At 39.1% G+C, this 25558-nt stretch overlaps 2 protein-coding genes across 4 annotated transcripts in view; one reads left to right on the top strand and one right to left on the bottom strand.

Moving 5' to 3' along the window:
• Positions 1 to 25558, top strand: part of MED12L (mediator complex subunit 12L) — a 394672-nt gene that overhangs the window by 304925 nt on the left and 64189 nt on the right. For both annotated transcript variants that reach the window (XM_059688123.1, XM_059688122.1), the window contains 10 exons: positions 376 to 507; positions 4794 to 5021; positions 5593 to 5734; positions 7089 to 7209; positions 7577 to 7678; positions 8427 to 8540; positions 12461 to 12660; positions 23569 to 23757; positions 24768 to 24842; positions 24958 to 25148. In XM_059688123.1, the coding sequence (XP_059544106.1) occupies positions 376 to 507; positions 4794 to 5021; positions 5593 to 5734; positions 7089 to 7209; positions 7577 to 7678; positions 8427 to 8540; positions 12461 to 12660; positions 23569 to 23757; positions 24768 to 24842; positions 24958 to 25148 (1494 nt within the window). The remainder of the gene's footprint in view (positions 1 to 375; positions 508 to 4793; positions 5022 to 5592; positions 5735 to 7088; positions 7210 to 7576; positions 7679 to 8426; positions 8541 to 12460; positions 12661 to 23568; positions 23758 to 24767; positions 24843 to 24957; positions 25149 to 25558) is intronic.
• P2RY12 (purinergic receptor P2Y12) overlaps positions 1 to 25558 on the bottom strand; it is a 58219-nt gene that overhangs the window by 24896 nt on the left and 7765 nt on the right. The window lies entirely within an intron of this gene.

The raw sequence follows: 25558 nt of genomic DNA, 5'->3' as shown, positions 1-25558 counted from the left end.
TTTGGGGATCTTTGAAAATTCACTGAATTAGTGAATCTTTTTGCTGAGGAGAGATTCTCTACTTTAACATTTCTTTATGTTCTAGTCACAGCAACTTAATTGATGGATTCATTCATATATACTTTCTGTATGGAGGAATTTCTATTTTTCTTGTTGTAATGCCATTTTTGAAGTTTTCTAAAAAAAAATCTAGTATTTTAATATTATAATAAACTGATATTTTTCTTAATTATTTACTACTGTTATAATGATTAGTGTCAACAATCTAATACTTTTTTATACAAGTAGTAAATGGACATATTCTCTAAAAGATTTAAACAGTAGCTTATGTATTAGCAACATGTATATCTCACTCCTCGCATGCTGTCTCCTCAGGCTGTGTAGTGTGGTAAAGCATGTTGTGAATCCCTCAGAGTGCTCTTCTCCTGAGAGATGCATCTTAGCCTACCTCTATGATCTCTACGTGTCATGTAGCCACCTCAGAAGTAAATTTGGAGACCTCTTCAGGTGGGTAGAAGAAAATCAAAAGAATAGGGGTAGGGTTATATCTCTGTTTATTAGTGACTAGACCAATACTGTCATCCTTTTTAATAGTGAAAGTTAGTCATAATTATATCTGCCAGAATTCATATTGAGTTACCTTTCATTGTATCTATAACCTTATTACAAATGTGTGTTTAACTCTGATTGCGATTTTGAGATAAACTTGTGATACAATATTTTATATTTTGCACTTGCTGTTACCTCACTGGGAACATTGTTTCCCACTTTTGTGTGCACTCACTTTCTCACTTTGTTTCTCTGCTTCCGTTATCATCCTGTTCGAAACAGCATCCCTGACTCCCTTTCATTCTCTGCATCTTAGCACTTGCTGCCACCACAGGTACACAGATGTTGGAAAATACATACTTACTTAATGTTATTTTGAGGAAACTCAGATTATTAATTATAGGAGACAGTCATAACTGGCAAAATAAATTTAGAATCTAGAAGGAGGTAAGGAAAGCACGATCAGTTACGGTTTTCTCTGCTCCATATTTTACACCCATTTGTTTGTAAATCCTATGAGCTAGCTCGACCTTCCAGGTACAGTACCGAGAATCTGATACTCTTCATTGCTCTGTCACGACCACCATGGTCATCTCCTGGTTAGACCTTTGTGTAGCTCTTCTCACTGGTATCCCCGCTTGCCTCCTTGACTCTCTTGAGCATATTATCAACACATCTACTAAAATCATCCTTTTAAAACAAGAACAATAAAGTTTCCCAATGGCTTCTCATCTATTCAGAATAAAAACCTCTGAAGTCATTACCTAGCCTTTAGGACCTACTGTATCTGATTTCCTCTTCAGGCTTTTCCCCCTTGTTCCATTCTAACTATGTGCACCTCCTTCCTGGTCTTCAGACACTCTGAGCAACCATTGTAGGGCATTTGCACTTGCTATTACCTCTCTTGTGTTTTCCCTAGCTACTTGCATGCTCAGGTCCACAATTCATTCACGGCTTTCCTCCCAACCACCCCGTTTATTTATTTGTTTGTTTGTTTGTTTGTTTTAAAATATATTTTTATTGATTTCAGAGAGGAAGGGAGAGGGAGAGAGAAATATCAATGATGAGAGAGAATCATTGATTGGCTGCCTCCTGCACGCCCCCAACTGGGGATCAAGCCTGCAATCCGGGCATGTGCCCTTGACTGGAATCGAACCTGGGACCCTTCAGTCCGCAGGCCAATGTTCTATCCACTGAGCCAAACCAAGGTGGGCCCAACCACTGCATTTTAAATAGCATACCCCTCTGCCTACAATGTCATTCTTTGACCTTAGCACTAACACTGGCACATCGCATATTTATTTATCATCTCTCTCTCCTTCCTAGAATGTAAGCTTACCAACAGTAAAAACTTTCTGTTTTATTCGCTGCTATGCCCCAGTACCTGGAAGAGTGTCTGGCACATAGGAAGCACTAAAAAAATGTCTGTTAAATAAAAGATATATACAAAATATCATGAAACTTTTCATGGTATCAATAGGGAAAAATGTGAAAGTATGTCTCCATGAATGGTTAGGTTTCAAAATAATCCCTTACAGGGATGCTGTTTGAGTGAATCTTATGAAACATCTTTTCACAGAAATTATGTAAGAGCAGTAATAACCTGTATCCTGCTGCTTTTTCACACAGAGCTTTCAGTTGACAGTTTTTAGAGAGCTTTCTCATACGTGATTCACTTTAGGCAACAGCCCTGTTCTTAATAGTGAACTTCCAAGAAAGCTCCAGGAGCCCTAACGCTCCTGCCGGGCAGTGTAAATGAGTTCATTCCAGTCTTGTAACCTGGGTGCGTGGAGATCAGGAGACCAGCTTGCACTGAGGGCTGCTCGGGATCAGCACAGGGGTGCCCCACAGCTGTGACACTGGCTGAGGTTCCCTTGATTAAGAAGTGGCAGAGAAACAGCTGTCCCAGGAAACCTGGAAGTCAGACATTATTTGCAGTTTGGGATTAAGAAATATGGCCCAACAAAAGCTAGATATGCAGAGAGATTTCTGTTAATATACTATTAAACCAGTTTTAATAATTTGATCTGAAGCACCATCTATAAAGTTGTGGAAGAGGAATATGTGGGGGACATATTCACACCTACCACTGATTGAGCTGCTGCTTGTGCCAAGCACGGCACTGGGCTATTTCCATCAAGATCCTTACTCCACTCAACAACCCCAGGAAGTAGAAATGATGTTTCCTATCACCAAATGATTGTTCCTCATCCTTATTAATAAATGATGAAACTTAGACTTGAACATAAGTAATTTTGGCCTCCAGGTGTGTGTTGCTTTCATCACTCTATCGGAGTCTATCGGGTTTTTTGATACAGGCAATTTCAGAAGGGAAATACCTAGGTTATTTCCTTAAACCCATATATGCCTGCACAGAGAGTGGTAAGAATCTGAGAGTGACCGAGGTAGCAGCTGACTTTTTAATAAAACATAGACGCTCACCTGGAAAGAGTCTAATAAATGAAATAGGAAGCCTCGAAATGAAGGGCGAGGAGACTTTCCCATGAGCCATAGAGTTCAGAAAAAGTGAGCATTCCTGGCTGGAGGTCGGCAGAATTCTTTTGTTTCTAAAGGCAGAAATGAATAGCATGTTAGAATTAAGTGGAAGGCTGAATAAAATAGATGATGCTTCACTACTTGCAGAAGACTGTTTCCTCCAACACTCAGTGAATTGGGAGGTGGAGGAAACCAAGGATGTGGTGGTAGGAAGGGAATCAGCAACGAGCAAAGTTTGATTTTGTTTCATCTTTAGTGGGAGAATGAAACGAATTAGGTACTATTGCTAAGTGAGAATGAAAGAAAAGTTAAGTAGAAAGTTGGCAAGAGTTGTTAAGTCATAAACTGGAGATTTTAAAAGCCCTGAAGACTATATAGCATCCATCATTTTGAGCAGGTCATAAATCTAGATGGTAAATGTGCATCCTTCAGTGACCACTGAGGAGTTTTTACATAAGTTACCTGGAAAGAAAGATAGTGTAGATTACAATTACTGCCATATAGTGGGTAGGTTTAGTCCTCTCTAATGGACCAGTGCTTCCCAAGCACTTTTGGCACTTGGATTTACCTGGAACAGCATTTTAAACATACAGATTCAGTAAACCTACAGAGGTGATTCTGAAGGAGGAGGTTTTGGTAAACCACAAATTGAACAATCTCTGTTTCTTAAAGCAGTTGGCAGTGGCAACAGTTTAGGGTAAAGAGTGTTATTTATAAGCCTTTTCATTGTTAAAGCAATCATTTCTGGGTACTATTTATGTAGGTGTATAACACTAGGGGTAAAAAGCCACATGTTGCCTTCATCACAAGTAAATTTGCTGCCAAAAAGTTAATCTAAAAGAAAAAGATTCTCTGCTGCATAAGAGAGCTCTTGAATAGAGGTGGATGCTGCTTATGAACTCATGTCCACAGCAATAGGAAGGAATAGCTGAGTATACATGGGATCTGAGCTTTGAAACCAGATTGTCCCTCAGCTCCATCTGCAGAGCCAGATTGGAACAGATACTTTCTAATTCCCTTTGTACTTCTAACATTCTATGTCATATTCAGATATAACTCACTGAAACATACTTGGTTTTCATGATAAGCCAGCCTCTTATAAATCTCTTAATCCTGCTACAAGACAGAACATGATAAACTTTTAGGAATAATAGTTTATTCACTCTTATTTAATTTGTGTATCATCCGTTTCCCCCAACTGGAATGCAAGCTCCTGGAGGGCAGGGAATGAGCCTCTCTTTCACAGCCCTGACCACTTGACCTCTGCTGGATACCCTGTACCTAGAGGAATAGTTTTGCAGGATATGTAATTACTACTAAGCCTGATGTTTATTAATGATGTTAAGCCCTGTGAATTATTCCTGATGTTTAGTCTAACCTATTTTTATTCTTAAGTAATAACACTTTGCAACTACTGTTTAGAGATAGTTCTTGAAAGCCTTAGTAAATTCTTTTATTTTTGAAACATATAAAATGTAGGAAAAAATTAGAAAATAATTAAGATTAGTAACCAAGTTCTTATTCTTGTTTTGTTCTTCACAACCCATTCAGCAACTATTTATTGACCAACGAATACATTCCGGGCACTGTGTTCAGTGCTGATTATTAAGAAATTGGAATCAAGAACTCAATGTGACTCTTTTATAAGAATACATTACAGTTGCTACCATTTAATCTGTCCTTAAATTAACTAACTTTCTAGTTATTCTAGTTTTATTTTTCCTTAACTCTTCTTCTTGTAACCTCAGTAGTGCCTGTTCAAAAGTTAAGCAGACCATATATAATAATGTGATACCTGCTAATTCTAACTTGCGATGGGATCCGGACTTCATGATGGATTTTATTGAGAATCCTTCAGCTTGTAGCATCAACTACTCTATGCTAGGCAAGATCCTCAGTGACAATGCGGCCAATCGCTACAGCTTCGTCTGCAATACACTCATGAATGTATGTATGGGCCATCAGGACGCTGGAAGGTGAGCTGAGTTGCCCTGAATTTTGTGACTAACCACAGTTGTTGCTTTGGTGCTACTTTGAAATTAACTTCCTTAGTAATTGCCTAGGCTGACAGTTGAATGTTGTTTTCTTTTTTTCTTTTTTTTTTGTATATTATTTTATCTGCTCTGTACTATGATTTCCTTAACCCAAGAGACAAAAACATATACAAGAAAAATACAAATAAAAATTGTCTATATTTTTTAAATACTGTACTTAGGCTACCTAAATTACATAGTTTCTAAAAAAAAAAAAAAATTATGTTCTTAAAAGGTCATTGTATAGGTTAAGTTTTTTCACAGAGTAATTGACATCTATAATGGGTATTGTTCGTTGTTTACCAGCATTAGAAACAGAAAACATTTCAAGCCATTCACTTTTATCTTCTCCAGGTTCTACTAGGTTATTTGTCAAGTGGGTATTTATTATATCCTTGACTATAAGAAATGCATGACTTGTTTATGGTAGTGAAATATGTGTTCTTAAGTATGTCACATGCAGTATTTCTTTTTTGTTACTTTATACTGTGTCTGTTCTTTTTCTTCTTTCTAGGATTAATGACATAGCCAATTTCTCCTCCGAGCTGACAGCATGCTGCACTGTTCTTAGTTCAGAGTGGCTGGGAGTTCTGAAGGCTCTCTGCTGTTCTTCCAATCACGTGTGGGGGTTCAATGATGTACTTTGCACAGTAGATGTAAGTTTTCTTTTTCACTTAAAAACTCAACTGCAATTAAATATTTAGTTAGTGAGCAATATTTTTTAATTGACTCAACCCTTAACTGAAATGTAAAATTTTTTTCCTTTTCTCACTTTAAGCAGTATACCAGAGTGTGGTTGGTGCTGTGTTGCATGAGAATGTCCAGGCTCTGATTCATTGGGGCATCCAGTCTTTCTTAGTGATTGTGTCTGGAAGTGATGAAAATATACCCATTTATATCACAGATTTCCTAGAATATTATATGCATGATATGTGAATTTCTTAAAAATCCATCTTGATTCTTTATCTATTTTTGCCTATCACTTCTTGGTGTGATCTTTTGTATGTTAATATATCATACATATAGAACAATTTTATACACATTTTAAAAAATACCTCCCAGTTGAAGTTGAACTTCCTAGTTCTGATATCTCAAGTCTGGGTTGGACAGTCCTACTCCATTCTGTGTCTCGCTAAGATTTTAGGCATGCCAAACTCCTACCTGTGGCCTGCTTTTCTAGACAGGAAAGACACATATTTTTATCTTTAACATTGTTCCTTAACCTCTTAGTTGTTTTTGTTATACTTTACCTCTGGTTAGTTCACTCATCTATAAAATTGGAATTAACAGTAGTATGAACCTCATGGTGTTGTGCAGTTAAATGAGGTGACTTTTTATAGATTGCTACCCACACTCCCTGGCATATACTACAACTTACTACTAAGGTTGCTATTACAGCTTTTTAAATTGTTATTATTATTTTCTGCCAAAGTCTTGTGAAATCTGTAAAGGTAGAGGTTATATTATGAATGAAATAACTTTTCTTCCTCTTTCCTCTCCTTTGAAAATTTAGGAGTCAATTGTAAATTTTCAGAGTTATTTTTAAAACTAATTTACTTATATTAAAGACTCATTACTTTGTTATCTCTGAATAGAACCCCAAACCATTACTGAGGCTTGTGTTTTAACTAGGGCAACCTCCAGGTTTTTCTTTGCTTATTAATGGCTACCCTAAAATGACAGATCCTACTGAATTTTGCAGAAAAGTTGTATTTTTGCTACATCTTTTAGGGATTTCTTGATTTTTTTTTCTTATTGTTGTGTTTTTCCCCTCCAATTATTTGTAGTCAAGATGAAGCCCAGTGTCTTCTTACAGCACTGGGATGTGGGTAAACCTCATTTGTTGTCTTATAAAGTAGAAATAGGCCTAGAGAATACTCATGCTAAGTTTCATTCACTCATTTGGGGATCTGAAACCTCATTGGTGTTGCCTACATTCTTTTATATATTAATCTTAGCTGTTACTGAAAGGGTGTTAGGTATTAAAACGTGTCAATGTTTTTCTTGAAGGTGAGTGACCTTTCATTCCATGATTCACTAGCTACTTTCATTGCTATTCTGATAGCACGACAGTGTTTCTCCTTGGAGGACGTCGTGCAGCACGTGGCACTGCCCTCTCTCCTCGCGGCAGGTGAGGTGGCATCCGGGACAGCCGTGGGCATGTGATGCTGGTCTTGGTGGGATGGTGTCTAACTAGTGAAACCCAGTGAGGGTAGTATTCAGGGGCACATGCGTTGGGCCGTGGTGTGGCCTACAGGTAAAGATGGTAGAATTGTATATCTTGTTCTACCCAGAGCACTGTGACTCCCTGGATGTTGGTACCTAGTTTTGAGGAAGCACGTACTTTCAAGTTTCTCAGGAAAGTGTAGCTGGTGTCTTACTTTTTACCATAAGTAGCATGTTTTCACATTATTCCAGAAAGTTTAGCTAAATAGCAAGCCTGGAGACATGTTCTTGAACATGTGAGGAAACTTGCTTTGGAAATCCTTCTTCCCCAGCTTGTGGAGACGCGGATGCCGAGCCCGGGGCCAGGATGACCTGCCGCCTCCTGCTCCATCTCTTCCGAGCCCCCCAAGCCTGCTTATTACCTCAAGCAGCCGGTGAGCTGATAGCCCCAAACCTCTGATTATGTTTTCATTTGCAGCTCCAGGTTCTCAAATGACCAAGTAGGCTGTTCATTCTGTAATTTCCTTCCTGACTTTGGGGGGCCTGCTTGAGGGTGATGAAGGGGTGCAATGATGCCACTGAGAGGGCTGTCAACACCTTTCATTTATGTAATATCAGGATGTGTTGAGAAACTCAAATCCAGAGTTAATAAACAATAAAAATACTTTTGCTCTTAGGCCAGCCATGCTGGTGGGCAGCGTGATCCTCTAACATACTATGCATGTTAGTTGTGAACCACAGCATAGCAGCTTAGGGCAGTGATTCATTTATGTTTTTACTAAAGGGAAAACATCTAGGGATGCTGGTGAAATCTGTTCATAAAGATAATTTCCATGTTAGGGTGTGTGTGTGTGTGTGTGTGTGTGTGTGTGTGTGTGTGTGTGTGTATGTGTAGAGAGAGAGAGAGACCATCAGCATAAATGGATGAAAATCCTAATGTTTTTGACACATATCTCTAAGGAGCAAAGACATTATTATTATTTTAATAGTAAAAAAAGAAATGGTTAAGTACAGGGTGCTGGCAATGTTTCTTAGTGAATTCATGAAGCATCAATTAAAGCTAGCTAATGGCAATTAAGCACCCACAGTCTAACAATGAAAAGCCCTACGACTGTAAATGGTTACAAAACACGGTTAATAATGGTGATGAGACGATGAAAGGCTTGTTCTTTGTTCTCGTAGGCAAAACTTACCCTGGAATAAGATCATCTTGTGATAGACACCTTTTAGCTGCTGCTCACAACAGCATCGAAGTGGGAGCAGTGTTTGCTGTTTTAAAAGCAATTATGATGCTTGGTAAGACTATCTTGGCACTAAGCTTGGTTAATCACCAGAAGTTTAATTCAATTTAATATTAATAGAAATATTTTGTTGTTGTTGTTGCTGTTGTTGTTGGCTTTCCCCAAGTCCAAGTTCAGTTGTACTCCAGAAGTCTGTCCCTTACCTACAACACTGGTGGAATTTAAATATATTTTTTTGGTGGGGTTTTTACTGCATGCTGTCTCATTCTGATGTAATACAGATCCTCAGACCTCCTAGCTTGTGTTGCCTTCATTTGTTGGCATAAGTCACACTTTGTGATGGACATAGAAAACTTGATGACCTAGTCAAAGGTTTAAATCCCATGTTATATTCTAGGAGTAAATCACCAGAAAACCTGGGTTTCAATCATAGTGTTTCTGCTTCCACTGTGACCCTGGACAAGTTTATAACCCTGTACCATAGTTTTTTCATCAATCAGGTGATAATTGCATTGAGATTGATATTACTGATAAATCAGTATTACATAGCATAATTTTATATAATTTATAATGACCAAGATGTCTTTATATTTTTATTGGTATATACATCCTCCTGGAGTAGTAGCACTGCCTTTTCTGTTCATTTGTAGTGCAATGCTTTAAGACATTTTTATTCTGTAAATTAGGAGAATGATTGGGAAGACTTGAATCACACTATCACATTCCAACTTTGGGTGCCCTCTTTTGGCCTTCACTAAACAAATGTTATCTGTTATGCTCTGAAGGAGCCCCCTTTCATTAGAACAGAAGTTACTGCACGGATGAGAATGGTCTTTAATGAGTCTTAAAGAGCATGTTTGAGGATAAAGCCTATCCCTTTATACTTCATCTTGGAAAGTGTTATTTGGTGATGACAAGGATGGAAAACAGGGCTTTCATAAAACAGATTATTAAAAGTGCATCTAGCCCTAGTTGGTTTGGCTCAGTAGATAGAGAGCATCAGCCTATGGACTGAAAGGTCCCAGGTTTGATTCCGGCCAAGGGTACATGCCTGGGTTGTGGGCTTGGTCCCCAGTAGGGGGCGTGCAGGTGGCAGCCGATCAATGATTCTGTCTCATCATTGATGTTTCTATCTCTCTTTCCTTCTCCTTCTCTGAAATCAATAAAGAAATATATGTTTTTTAAAAAGTGCATCTAAAAATACCTACATATACACATACATACATACATGCATATATACATACATGCAAATTTTTAAATGTGCATCTAAAAATAAGCATACACATAAAACATACATATACACATATACATACATGTGTATATATGTATACACACACATACATGATGCTCCTATTACACTCAGGAATTTTGAAGTAAAAAGAAAAAGGTAAAGTCACATGGAGGGCTACAGCCTTCCTCTGAGATCAGGAGCTTGTGTATACAGCCAACATTAAGTGATCATCTCAATAATAAAATTTCTGTACATTTGAAAGGAAAGATGGCTGGTTAGTTCCGTTTAATAGTAAAGGTAGAGACCATTGTTAACTGTATTTTGTTTATGATAACAAACATAAACATAACCATGAATTTAGGGATTCACCTTTTTACTGTGGTAGCTAATGTTCACCAGAGAAACTAGAAGATTTCCCATAAACTAATTTTGGAAGTGTGACTGCATTAAGTGATAGACATTTTAATGGCAGAAACCAAGATGAGTGCAATTTAGATATTGTCCCTTTGGTTTGAAGGACTAGTTTGATCCCAAGTAAAATTGGCCAACCTTTTTAAATATCCAAATAACCATAGTTTACTATCCATGTATAATCATCAATTCACTTTTCTTTGACTGCCTCTCCTTGACCTTTTTATTTTAATTTATTTTATTTTTAAAGATATGTTTTTATTGATTTCAGAGAGAGGAAGGGAGAGGGAGAGAAAGATAGAAACAGCAATGATGAGAGAGAATCACCAATTGGCTGCCTCCTGCCCTCCCCCTATTGTGGTTCAAGCTCAAAATCCAGGCATGTGCCCTGACCGGGAATCAAACTGCGATCTCGTGGTTCATAGGTCGACGCTCAACCACTGATCCACCCCAGCTGGGCTCCTTGAGCTTTTTCATTGGCTTCAGTTCTTGGAGGAATCTACAGCTTTCTAAGCATTGCTTCCCAAGTCAGGATTAGGCCAGTTGAATGCCAGCAGAGCCTGGGGCCTGGCTGTTACTGAACACTGTTCTAATGTTCTATTGTCTATATGATTGTAGAAGGTTCTGGTACAACCTCCAGGTCATCCTAACATCTATACTGATTTGAGGATCTCCTAGTCTGGGACTAGCAGATATGTTTGTTTCTTTGTTTTTACAGAAATTTTAACTTACCTATCTCACATGTTCTAACCAATGTTCTCTCAAGTCCTGTCCATCAGGACTAATGTTGAGTTAGGGAAATAGAACTGTTATATAGAAATTGGTTTCTAATGTCTATAGCAGTTTAACTTAAGGTGTAAAAATAGTTGTTTATATCACTAAAAAGCATGCTAATTTTTGATACATACAGAATCTGGTCTTTCTCGCAACTCCTAAAGAACTCTGTTGAATTAAATAAATTCCTATGGGTAAAGTGAAATTGGTAATATTTGCCCATATATTTTAATGAGAAATGTCTGATAATAAAAATGAAGATATTGCTGAGTTGAAATGTATTTTTATTCCTCCCTTCCTTTTAATGATTTTATAAGTAAATATTCAATAAGCAATTCTGATTTTTCATATTTTTTCATCAGAGTCAAAACTTTTTCCTAGTTGACTTGTAGGCTTTAAAAGACTTTTTTGCACTAACCTGGGTGTGGTTTTGCTCTGAGGGCCTCCTGTAAACTCATTTGTTGGTTCCAGGAATTTTTTTCTCTGAAGGTTTATGATCCTGTGGGTAAACAGGCAAAAGTTTGGAGGCTCTGTTGTCCTTTGGCAAGGTTTATTACCAAATTATTTTATTTTTTCACCTTCAAAATATGACAGTTCTTTGTCTTTCGCAGACAGAGAAGATTTCTTATGTCTAGATCAGTGGTCAGCAAACTGTGGCTCGCGAGCCACATGTGGCTCTTTGGCCCCTAGAGTGTGGCTCTTCCACAAAATACCGACTTCTGCGCATGGGCCACAAAGTTTCAATCGCACTGTACGTGCGCACCCGCACTTGGTATTTTGTGGAAGAGCCACACTCAAGGGGCCAAAGAGCCGCGTGTGGCTCGCGAGCCGCAGTTTGCCGACCACTGATAGATATTCAATCGTTCTGCTCAGTGTTTCCCCCAGAACTTTTTTTAAATAAGAAAAACACTTTCCTTAGCTTCATTTTAGTTGAATATATTAGAGATTGGTGAGAAAGAAGTTTTCTTTGTAAGCTGGTGTTTACAGAAAGGAAAACGAAAGACACAGGTTATTCAGTGAATGCCCCATTTTCCAGGGCTTCCTTAGTATGCATTGCCCTTTTCCATTCCCAGGGAAATAAATCTCTCTTCTCAAGAAGTTGATAGTAAGGTGGGCTAAGGCAAAACTTTTCTCTTGACCTATGGATAGAAAATAAGTCATTGTAAGAGAAGAAATGGAAAAGGGACATCTAGCAGGGTGAGTAACCCTTCTTTTCCCTGTCTATAAGTCAAATGAATTTGAATACATTGATGCTTGAGATATTGGTGAAATCAGTGTTCTCTGATTATTAAGTGTGATTCAAAATGGCCTGTGAAAGCATACATAATTCTATAAACAAAGTAAGGATTGAGTCTTGAACTTACTTTTTTTCCATATCTGATGAAACTTCCCTGGGTTCTTGCATTTATTCTCTTGATCCCTTCTCTTCATTGCTGCACAGCTATGCAATGATACCATTCACATACTTTAAATTCCTGAAAGCTTGTTTCATTTACTTCTCAAATAATTGGCAATATTTTGAATGTGTGTGATTTTGGGTTTGTGATTCTGTTATTTAGGAGATGCCAAAATTGGCAATAACAGTGTCAGCTCTCTAAAGAATGATGACTTCACCATGAGGGGTTTGCGACGTGATGGGAATGCTGATGATATCTGGACTGCCTCACAAACTGCAAAATCATGCGGGAGAAGCATTTCCATAGAAACCGCCAACTTAAAAGAATATGCTAGATATGTACTGAGAACTATTTGTCAACAGGTATCTTCAGATTTAATTGGCCTTTAACTTTGAATATGTAACTGTTATTTTGGAAAGAATCTCACTATTGTACAAAACGTGTACATAGATGGTCCTTTTTATCCTGCTTTGTTTTGACATAATTTCAAATTTGCTGAAAAGTTGCATTAATAATAAAGAACTCTAGTATATTCTTTATACAAATTCACTAACTTTTTAAATTTTGCCACATTGCTTTATAATTCTATTTGTATGTGTCAGTATGGATGCATATACTTAAAAACAACTTTTTCTGAGCCATTTTGGAGTAATTGGCATACATTATTCTTTTTTCCTTTTGAATACTTTAGTGTTTGTTAACATGAACAAAATACAGTTAAAAAAACTCAGGAAATTTAGCATTAGTAAGGTAAATTTTTCTCACCTATAGACCTCATTCAAATTTTGTCAGTTGTTCCAACTATGTTGGATTTGTGTGGAGTTTCCTGTAGATTAGCTTCAGATTATCCATTCCTAGCTAGACACTGCAGCAGTAATGCTGGGTTCTTCTCAGGTACTCACACGGAAGGCCCATGATATCCACTGGCACCTCATTGGTGATGTTAACCTTATCAAGATGTCTCCATTGGGGAGACTGTGCCATCTTGAATGGCTGTCACCTGCATCCAGAGACCAGCTACTAACCCAGCAACAACGGCTCTCAACCAGCGCCGTTGAACTCGGAGGAGCCCTGCTTCTCCCCACAGAAAGCATATCCAAGCAACAGCGGCCTCCTGATCACCACACGCTCTGTCTGAGGAACAGCTGCTATGTGTGAAGCCTCCCTCCACCAGCCAGAAGAGCCACAACAGCTGTGAACAGCACCCATCAGAGGACCTGCTACCAACAGAGGAGCAGCTGCTACCACAACCGCCCAAGGAGCAACCACAGCCTGAGTAGCCACTGCCACCTAGGGAACAGCCACTGAACGACTCAATATCTATATATGTCAGTGAGATCAAACATGGGTAGACAAAGAAATCCCCAAAGGAAAGAAAAGGAGAACTTGCCAAAAAAGCAGCTAAGTGATACAGAGGCATGCAACATGACCGAAAAAGAATTCAGAATAAGGGTCCTAGAGTGCATACACCGGATGGAGGAAAAAATTGACAACTTATGCAAGAAGCAAGAAGAAACAAATGAAAAAATCAACAACTTAAGTAAGACCCAAGAAGAAATGAAGAGCGATATAGCTGCAATAAAAAACACCATTGAGATTCACGGGGAGAAACCAAGATGGCGGCATAGGTTAACGCCGGAGATTGCTGCCTCGAACAACCACTTCAAAAAACAACTAAAAGATGGAATGGACATCATCCAGAACCACAGGAAGGCTGGCTGAGTGGAAATTCTACAACTAGGAGGAAAGAGAATATCATACCCAGACTCAGAAGAGGCGCAGTGCTGAAGTGAAATACTAAGGTGTGGAGTGCACGCGGAGCGGGCTGGAGGCGGAGGGCGCAGTTGTTGTTTTCAATCGGGAAGGAGTTTCAGACTCTGAGCTCCAGATCCGGGCGAGTCTCTAGGGACCCAGACTCAAACGGGAGAAGCGGGACTGTCTGGCTTCAGTCGGAACTCGAAGGCAGCTTTCTCTCCGAGGTTTGCAGCGGTTGCTGGGACTCTGTGAGGCAGAGCCCCTAGGGATGGAACTGAGAGCAGCCATAACTGCTCTCTCCAGCGCAACCTGTAGATCCCAGGGGACCCGCCCCGCCCAAGCCCTGCGCAGAGCCATTTGCCGGATAGCCTCAGGCAAATGCTAGATTAGCACCGCCCTAGAGATTCAGCACGGAAGCTCTCCCACTGCAGACACAGCGGACTCTCATAGCCAGTTAGCCTGGAGGTCAAATCACCCCCGGTATTGCCGACAACAATCAAGGCTTAACTACAACAAGACTGCGCACAAAGACCACTAGGGGGTGCACCAAGAAAGCATAAAAAATACGGAGACAAAGAAACAGGACAAAACTGTCAATGGAGGATATTGAGTTCAGAACCACACTTTTAAGGTCTCTTAAGAACTGCCTAGAAGCCGCCGATAAATGTAGTGAGATTCTCAAGAAATCTAATGAGACCCTCGATGTTATGATAAAGAACCAACTAGAAATTAAGCATACACGGACTGAAATAACGAATACTATACAGACTCCCAATAGCAGACCAGAGGAGCGCAAGAATCAAGGCAAAGATTTGAAATGCAAAGAAGCAAAAAACACCCAACCAGAAAAGCAAAATGAAAAAAGAATCCGAAAATACGAAGATAGTGTAAGGAGCCTCTGGGACAGCTTCAAGCGCACCAACATCAGAATTATAGGGGTGCCAGAAGATGAGAGAGAGCAAGATATTGAAAACCTATTTGAAGAAATAATGACAGAAAACTTCCCCCACCTGGTGAAAGAAATAGATTTACAGGTCCAGGAAGCGCAGAGAACCCCAAACAAAAGGAATCCAAAGAGGACCACACCAAGACACATCATCATTAAAATGCCAAGAGCAAAAGACAAAGAGAGAATCTTAAACGCAGCAAGAGAAAGAAACTCAGTAACCTACAAGGGAATACCCATACAACTATCAGCTGATTTCTCAACAGAAACTTTGCAGGCCAGAAGGGAATGGCAAGAAATATTCAAAGTGATGAATACCAAGAACCTACAACCAAGATTACTTTATCCAGCAAAGCTATCATTCAGAACTGAAGGTCAAATAAAGAGCTTCACAGATAAGGAAAAGCTAAAGGAGTTCATCACCACCAAACCAGTATTGTATGAAATGCTGAAAGGTATCCTTTAAAAAGAGGAAGAAGAAGAAAAAGGTAAAGATACAAATTATGAACAACAAACATGCATCTATCAACAAGTGAATCTAAGAATCAAGTGAATAAATAATCTGGTGATCATAATAGAATCAGGGACATAGGAAGGGAATGGACTGACTATTCTTGGGGGTGGGGGGGAAGGGGTGTGGGAGATGTGGGAAGAGACTGGACAAAAATCGTGCACCTATGGATGAGGACAGTGGGTGGGGAGTGAGGGTGGAGGGTGGGGCGGGAACTGGGAGGTGGGGAGTTATGGGGGGGGGAAAAGAGGAACAAATGTAATAATCTGAACAATAAAGATTTAATTAAAAAAAAAACACCACCATTGAAAGTATCAACAGTAGACTAGGAGAAGCGGAAGACCGAATTAGTGAATTAGAAGACAGGGAAGCAAAACACACCCAAATTGAACTGCAATTGTAGAAAAAAATTAAAAGACATGAGGAGAGCCTAAGGGAGCTATGGGACAACATGAAAAGAAACAACATACGAATAATAGGGGTGCCAGAACAACAGAAAGAGGAACAAGGATTAGAAAACCTATTCAAAGAAATAATATCAGAAAACTTCCCTGAGATGGGGAAGAAAAATGTCACACAAGCACAGAGAGTCCCAAACAAGGTGAACCCGAAAAGACCCACACCAAGACACAACATATTACCATGGCAAATGTTCAGGACAAAGAGAGAATCTTAAAGGCTGCGAGAGAGAAACGGAAAGTTACATACAAGGGATCTCCCATTAGATTATCAAATGATTTCTCAACAGAAACACATCAGGCCAGAAAAGAATGGACGGAAATTTACAAAGTGATGCAAAGCAAAGGACTGAATCCAAGAATACGCTATCCAGCAAGGCTATCATTCAAAATTGAAGGGGAAATAAGAAGCTTCACAGACAAAAAAAGGCTAAGGGAGTTTATCACCACCAAGCCAGCAATGCAAGAAATGCTAAAGGGACTGGTGTAAAAAGAAGAAATAAAAAGCTCAGAAAGAAAACAGCCACACAAAAAAAGAAATGGCTACAAACAAGTACCTTTCAATGATAACTTTAAATGTAAACGGGCTAAATGCTCCAACCAAAAGACATCGAGTGGCTGAATGGATAAAAAATCATGACCCATACATTTGCTGTCTACAAGAGACCCACCTCATTAGAATGGACTCACACAGACTGAAAGTCAAGGGATGGAAAAATATCTTTCAGGCAAATGGAAAGGAAAAGAAAGTTGGGGTAGCAATACTTATATCGGACAAAATAGACCTCAAAGTGAAGGCCATAACAAGAGATACGGAAGGCCACTTCATAATACTAAAGGGATCAATACAACAAGAAGATATAACCCTGGTAAACATATATGCACCCAATGCAGGAGCACCCAAATACATAAAAAAAAAAAAAGCCTGGAAGATATCAAAGGAGAGATCGACAACAATACAATCATAGTAGGGGACTTTAATAGACCACTGACAGCACTGGATAAATCCTCTAGACAAACAATAGCAAAGAAACAGCAATCCTAAATGACACACTAGATCAGATGGACTTAATTGACATATTCAGAACACTTCACCCCACAGCCACGGACTATACATTCTACTCAAGTGCTCATAGGACAGATTCAAAAATAGACCACATATTGGGCCACAAGCAAAGTATCCCCAAATTCAAAGATTGAAATCATAAAAAGCGTCTTCGCAGACCACGATGGCATAATATTAGAAATAAACTACAATAAAAACAACCCAAAATACTCAAACACTTGGAAGCTGAAAAGCATGTTATTAAATATTGATTGGGTTACCAATGAGATCAAAGAAGAAATTAAAAACATCCTGGAAACTAATGACAATGAAAACACAACAATCCAAAACCTATGGGATGCAATGAAAGCAGTCTTGAGAGGGAAGTTCATAGCTCTACAGGCCTATCTCAAAAAACAAGAAAAAATGGTAGTAAATCACCTAACTCTACAACCCAAAGAATTAGAAAGAGAGCAACAAAAAAACCCCAGAGTGAGCAGAAGGAAGGAGATAATAAAAATTAGAGCAGAAATAAATGACATAGAGACCAAAAATATAATACAGAAAATCAATGAAACCAAGAGCTGGTTTTTCGAAAGGATAAACAAGATTGACAAACCTCTAGCCATGCTCACCAAGAAGCAAAGAGAGAGGACCCAAATAAACAAAATCAGAAACGATAGGGGCAAAATAACAACAGACCCCACAGAAATACAAATGATTGTTAAAAAATACTATGGGCAGCTCTATTCCAACAAACTAGACAACCTGGAAGAAATGGACAAATTCCTAGAAAAATACAACATTCCAAAACTCAATCAGGAAGATTCTAAAAATCTCAATAGGCCAATAACTATGGAAGAAATTGAAGCAGCCATCAAAAAGCTTCCAGCAAACAAAAGCCCAAGACCAGACGGATTCACAGGGGAATTTTACCAAACATTCAAGGAAGAACTAAAACCTATCCTCCTCAGACTACTACAAAAAATTCAGGAGGAAGGATCACTTCCAAGTTCATTCTATGAAGCCAGCATCACCCTAATACCAAAACCCGGTAAAGACAACACAATGAAAGAGAATTACAGGCCAATATCCCTCATGAACATAGATGCCAAAATCCTCAACAAAATCTTAGCAAATTGGATCCAGCAGTACATCAGAAAGATCATACACCATGACCAAGTAGGATTCATCCCAGGGATGCAAGGATGGTACAATATCTGCAAATCAATAAACGTGATACATCACATAAACAAATTGAAAGAAAAAAACCACATGGTATTATCAATTGATGCAGAACAAGCATTTGACAAAATCCAACACCCATTTTTGATAAAAACTCTCAGTAAGGCAGGAGTAGAAGGATCATACCTCAACATAATAAAAGCCATATATGACAGGCCCACAGCCAACATCATACTCAATGGACAAAAACTAACACCATTTCCCCTAAGAACAGGAACAAGACCGGGATGCCCGCTCTCACCACTCCTGTTCAACATAGTACTGGAAGTATTAGCCATTGCAATTAGCCAAGAAGAAGAAATAAAAGGCATCCAAATTGAAAAAGAGGAAGTAAAACTGTCCTTATTTGCAGACATGATATTATACATACAAAACCCTAGAGACTCCATCAAAAAGCTACTAGACTTAATACATGAATTTGGCAATGTAGCAGGATACAAAATTAACCCCAAGAAATCTGAGGCATTTCTATACACCAATAGTGAACTTTCAGAAAGAGAGATTACAAAAACAATCCCATTTACCATCGCACCAAAAAAATTAAGCTACCTAGGAATAAACTTAACTAAAGAGGTAAAAGACCTCTACTCAGAAAACTACAGGACATTGAAAAAAGAGCTAGAGGAAGACATAAACAGATGGAAGAACATACTGTGTTCATGGATTGGTAGGATCAACATCATTAAAATGTCCATACTACCCAAAGCAATCTATAAATTCAACTTACTTCCCATTAAAATACCAACAGCATACTTCACAGATCTAGAACGAACTCTCCAAAAATTCATCTGGAATAAAAAAAGACCCCGAATAGCTGCAGCAATCCTGAGAAAGAACAAAGTAGGTGGGATCTCAATACCAGATATCAAGCTGTATTACAAAGCCACTGTTCTCAAAACTGCCTGGTACTGGCACAAGAACAGACATATAGATCAATGGAATAGAATAGAGAGCCCAGAAATCGGCCCGAACCAATATGCTCAATTAATATTTGACAAAGGAGGCAAGAACATACAATGGAGCCAGGATAGTCTCTTCAATAAATGGTGTTGGGAAAATTGGATAGATACATGCAAGAAAATGAAACTAGACCACCAACTTACACCATACACAAAAATAAACTCAAAATGGATAAAGGACTTAAATGTACGACAGGAAACCATAAAAATTCTAGAAGAATCCAAAGGCAACAAAATCTCAGACATATGCCAAAGCAATTTCTTCACTGATACAGCTCCTAGGGCACTTGAAACTAAAGAGAAAATGAACAAATGGGACTACTTCAAAATAAAAAGCTTCTGCACAGCAAAAGAAACCATCAACAAAACAACAAGAAAACCCGCTGTGTGGGAAAACATATTTGCCAATGTCATATCTGATAAGGGCCTAATCTCCAAAATTTATAGGGAACTCATACAACTTAACAAAAGGAAGATAAACAATCCAATCAAAAAATGGGCAAAGGACCTAAATAGACACCTTTCAAAGGAGGACATTCAGAAAGCCAAGAGACATATGAAAACATGCTCAAAGTCACTAATCATCGGAGAGATGCAAATCAAAACAACAATGAGGTACCATCTCACGCCTGTCAGACTGGCTATCATCAACAAATCAACAAAAGACAAGTGCTGGAGAGGATGTGGAGAAAAAGGAACACTTGTGCACTGCTGGTGGGAATGCAGACTGGTGCAGCCACTATGGAAGACAGTATGGAGTTTCCTCAAAAAACTAAAAATGGAACTCCCATTTGACCCTGTGATCCCACTTCTAGGAATATATCCCAGGAAACCAGAAACACCAATCAGAAAGGATATATGCACCCCTATGTTCATAGCAGCACAATTCACCATAGCTAAGATCTGGAAACAGCCTAAGTGCCCATCAGTAGATGAATGGATTAGAAAACTGTGGTACATCTACATGATGGAATACTATGCTGCTGTAAAAAATAAGGAACTCCTACCATTTGCAACGGCATGGATGGAACTGGAGAGCATTATGCTAAGTGAAATAAGCCAGTCAATGAATGAAAAATACCACATGATCTCACTCATTCATGGATAATAGAGACCATTATAAACTTTTGAACAGTAATAGATACAGAGGCAGCGCTGCCTCGAACAGATTGTCAAAATGCAGCAGGAAGACCGGGGAAAGTTGGGGGGCAGGAGGGAAGGGTATAAGAGATCAACCGAAGGACTTGTATGCATGCATATATGCATAACCAATGATCATGGGATGCTGGGGTTTGGGGGAGGCCAGGGGATAGTCAAGGGCAGGGGAAAAAACAACAACAACAAAAAAATAGACACATATGTAATACCCTCTGTAATACTTTAAGCAATAAAAAAAAAATTAAAAATAAAAGATGTCTCCATTGTATGATTTCAAAATTTCTCTACTGGATAATTATTTTTTTTCCTTGCAATTAATAAGAAGTCTTTGGAGAGACACTTTAAGACAATGCAAATATTCTCATCAAATTCTCTCACCTCCCATGTTGCATCCATTTTGATTCTTGTCCGAACCAGTCTTTACCTTGATGGGTGCAAGATGGTGATTTTCCTCCAAACTCCTCTCCTCTCCAGTTATCAGTTTGCACTCTTCCTTAAGGAAAAGCCCACCCTTAACTTATATTTACTAATTTTCCATATGGATTATGATTTACTGCCTTGGTTATGTTCATGTTCAAATTGCCCAGATTTTTCTAGTGGGACTCTTTTCATGCTGGATCTCATGTTATTTTGATATGTCTTTATCTTTATTTTTTATTTATTTTTTTAACTTTCTGGCTCCTTTTGTACTTTCCCTGCCCCAGATCTAGAATTACTCATTCCTCTCAAGAACCTTGATTCGGTTTAGCACAAGATGGTATATAGAAACCAAGATCAAGGCACTGTGTGTGCTCATTGTTTAGGCCTTTTCAGCAGACAGAGCTAAGGAAAAAACATATCTATATACATAAATGTGTGTGTAAATCACGAGTTCATACTGATATCTTTACTTCCAATCCAACCCCACGAAGTCCTTTGTTTTCCCCATTCCACATTAATATTGCCTTCTTCACACTATGGACCCCACTCCCAATAATATTAACCCTTTACTCATTTGCTTTATTCTGTAATATACCTGTAATAGTTTCAGAATTGCTACACCCATACTACTAGGAAAAACAAGCTTACTAAAAGGATTTGAAGATTTGTTTATAGTTCTTCCCTAAGAGTTTACCATATTATGTTAAGAAATCATTTGAACTTTCTCCCTCACTGTGGATATATTTCTTGCTTGAAATAGAACTGGTTTTTATTTGTTTTTTACATTCAGTGTAGGTCCACCCCCACACCCCCTCGCCCAGCTCTGTCGTTAGAATAGCATGCTCCCACAGGCCAACTATGAAAGAGGTATACTCAGAGGTATGTCCTCTCTCCCTAATCCCTGCTACCCTTTGTCTCACCCTGCCCTAAGTGGCCAGTTTCATTATCTTCTGCTTTAACTTTTCATATATTTAAAAAAATTTTCTCCTTTCTTAGTAAAAGAATCAAGGCATACCATATATACTCTTTTTTACATTCCAAATGTTGACAGGGTCATGTTTTTATAAGGCATATTATAACCATGGTAAAAGTTAGCTAAACATTTATATAGGTACTAGAGGCCTGGTGCATGAATTCGTGCACCAGTGGGGTCTGGCCAGCCTGCCCGGGCCAATTGGGTGGGGCTGGCTTTAAGGAGGGGATGCGAGAGTTTGGCCAGCTGGCCCCACCCCCAATTGGGGTGGTGGGGGCAATCGGGGGCAGGGCCAGCCTGGGGGAGGGGCCATGGTTGAATTCCAGGTTGAACTCCTGGTCAAGAGGACAATTTGCATATTAGCCTTTTATTATATAGGATTAAGAAATTGTTGGGTTGTGCACTGGTTCCATACTGTGAGGGCAATTGGAATTACAGTGGGGCCTTGACTTACGAGTGTCCTGACTAACAAGTTTTTTGAGATACCAGCTGTCTCTTGGCCAATTTTTTGCATTGAGTTGACAGAGTAATTTGTACCTAAGGAGTTAAAATTGTTTTTGATGCCTTAAGAAAATGACTGCTATCTGGTCCACAACCTAAGATTGACTTAATTGATTTGATGTAGGGCCCACACTTTGTTAACAAGGTCCTCAGGTGATTTTAATGGATAATCAGTGTTTAGTCACAGGTGTAGTGGTTAAGAAACAGATCTGGGCTCAAATGGGGCTCAGGAACAGTTGACAAAATCTTACCTAATCCAATCTAATAAAAGTAATATGCAAATTGACCATCATTCCAACACAAGATGGCCGCCCCCATGTGGACACAAGATGGCCAGCAGGGGAGGGCAGTTGTGGGTGATCAGGCCGGCAGGGGAGGGCAGTTGTGGCTGATCAGGCCAGCAGGGGAGGACAGTTAGGGGCAACCAGGCTGGCAGGGGAGTGGTTAGGGGCAATCAGGCAGGCAGGCAGGTGAGCGGTTGGGAGCCAGCAGTCCTCAATTGTGAGAGGGGTCCCAGATTGAAGAGGGTGCAGGCTGGGCTGAGGGACACACACCCTTCCCCCCCCCACCCCACCCCCCGCTCCCCCCTTGCACAAGTTTCATGCACCGGGGCTCTAGTTTAAAATAAGAGTTTCCTTTGAAAAACTGATGAAGAAAGTGTGATAAAAGTTTAAGTTAGTAGAAGCTCTCTACAGGTTAATTAGCCATATGCATCAATAGCCTTAAATTTTTGCTATACTTCTTAACCCAGCAATTGCACTTTATGAAATTATCCTGAGAAATCAATTGTACAGAGAGTAGATGTGCACAAACATTTATTTATAATACAAACATTGTAATATCAAACAGGAAGACAGTTTTCTGAATGTTATACTGTGTTCTATTCAGTAGAACATAGCATAATGCATTTCATAAAAATGACATCTTATAAATAGACTCATTGCCCTTACATATGGCAAGCTAAAAAAATTGATTATAAAACAGTTGCAAGAACAAGAACCCATTTTCCAATTGAAACACACCAATATTTTCCTTAACTTTCTTTTCTTTCCTTTTTTTTTTGCACATCTAATTTTTTAAAGTTTTCTTTATCCAAGGTTTCACTTTGTATTTTAAGAATTTAAAATACTAGAAAAGTTTGTTTTTAAAACTTCTGCCACCATTTTGTGTATGTAATATTTTGTTAATTGAAAGATTTCTGTCTGCTTTATATTCCATTATGTGCCATGAACTTAGTACATATTACATAGGCATGTAGAAAGCCCATGCCTACCAATCTAACTGCTGTATGATTTTTAGGAATGGGTAGGAGAACATTGCTTAAAAGAACCTGAAAGATTGTGCACAGACAAAGAACTAATATTGGACCCTGTGCTTTCAAATATGCAAGCACAGAAACTACTGCAGCTCATCTGTTATCCTCATGGCATTAAAGAATGTACTGAGGGGGACAACCTGCAAAGACAGCACATTAAGCGCATTCTTCAGGTGAGTGTCAGTAATTTAAAGATTATGTTTCTGTGATTTGACACATTCTTTGTAATTATAACAAAACTGACTGTAGTATTCCCACAGGCTCTCTTAGGCTTTTCTTATGCCTTTAGACACATCTTGCTAACAAATGTGCAAAATAAGCCGAGATAAAGCCAGATGCTCACAGGCATGGTTTAAAAACCATGGTGGCTGGATGCTGAGAGGCTGTGTGTGGTTCCCAGGGAAGGGGTTTGGTGCCTGGGCTACCCTCGCTGCTGGGTGGCCACTGCCTCCATCACAGCTTACTGCACAGCAAGCACAGCACTGTTTTCGCACTCTCCGATTTCATTCTGTTCGCGAAAACTGGCTAATGTAGGTCTTTCCTAAAAGTGAAGTGCTTGCCCTGCCCTGTGTGGTTCAGTTGGTTGAGCATCGTCTGTGCACTGAAAGTTCGACTCCCAGTCAGGGCACATGCCCAGGTTGCAGCTTGATGCCCGGTGGAGAGGGAAAGAGTGTACATGAGGCAGCAGATTGATGTTCTGCTCTCACATAGTTGTTTTTCTCTTGTCCTTCCTCTTTCGTTAAAAATCAATAAAAGTATTTAAAAAGAAAAAGTGAAGTACTTAACACAAACTTTTTTATTTTTTATTTGTATTGATTTCAGAGAGGAAGGAAGAGGAGAGAGAGAGAGAGAGAGAGAGAGAGAGGGAAATATCAATGATGAGAGAGAATTATTGATCGGCTGCCTCCTGCATGCCCTCTACTGGGCATCCAGCCCAAGACCCGGACATGTGCCCTGACTGGGAATCGAACTGTGACCTCCTAGTTCATAGGTCAATGCTCAACCACTGAACCACACTGGCTGGGCATTTAACATGAACTTTTGAAAAGCAGTGATGCCTGTAGATTCCTTTCTTGCGTGTGACTATTCCACTCTTTCTTGAAATAGGGAAACTGCCAGTAATTCCTGTGTTTTAAGACACACGCAATGTCCTTAATGTCTTAGTTATTTCCATTTCCCCCAGAACCTTGAGCAGTGGACACTGAGGCAGTCCTGGCTAGAACTTCAGTTAATGATTAAGCAGTGCTTGAAGGACCCAGTGAGTATATCTGAAGAGCATGCATGTGTATAAAATTGTATGAAAAGCAAAGCATGTTGACATTTGAGGTTTAAGTAAAATGTATGTGTGCTAGTTTTCTTGTGTCTGGCACTAGGGCTCTGGTTCGGTGGCTGAAATGAACAACTTACTGGACAATATTGCTAAGGCGACCATAGAGGTGTTCCAGCAGTCTGCTGACATGAGCATCAACTCTTCCAATTCCGGTACGGGGCTCTTCAACCCCAACGGGATGGGAAGCTCCGATGCAGGAAGCACAAGGCAGAATGGAATAAAGACATTTCTAAGGTGTTTTTTCTGTGGTTTTATTACTAGTAGTCTCTTGTTAATTTTTCACATGTAACTGTTTTATTTGCATAATCAAATATTTTTTCATAAAGCTGCAGGAATATGAAGAAAGTAATAACTTGTGGCAGTTATCATTATTTAAATAAGTTAAAGGGCAATGCTACAGGCTGCATGATATCTTAGTATTCTAAATACTAGGTTAATCAGGCCCAGACTCCTAGGAACCACAGGTGACATTCAGGGTGCATTAATTTCTTTAGTGTTCACTGTTCCATGGTATTTGTTACATAGGAAACACTTTTTCTGCCTTCTTTAAAAATGAGCATTTTTGCATAAATGATAATCATGAAAGGCTGTATTTCATCATTTTGGTGTAAAGTATAACTAGTGAATTCTAAAACTTTAAAAAC

Source organism: Myotis daubentonii, chromosome 3 (genome assembly GCF_963259705.1).
Source record: "Myotis daubentonii chromosome 3, mMyoDau2.1, whole genome shotgun sequence".
In the NCBI taxonomy this organism is placed as follows: Eukaryota; Metazoa; Chordata; class Mammalia; order Chiroptera; family Vespertilionidae; genus Myotis; species Myotis daubentonii.
This window is presented reverse-complemented; position numbering and strand designations above follow the sequence as displayed.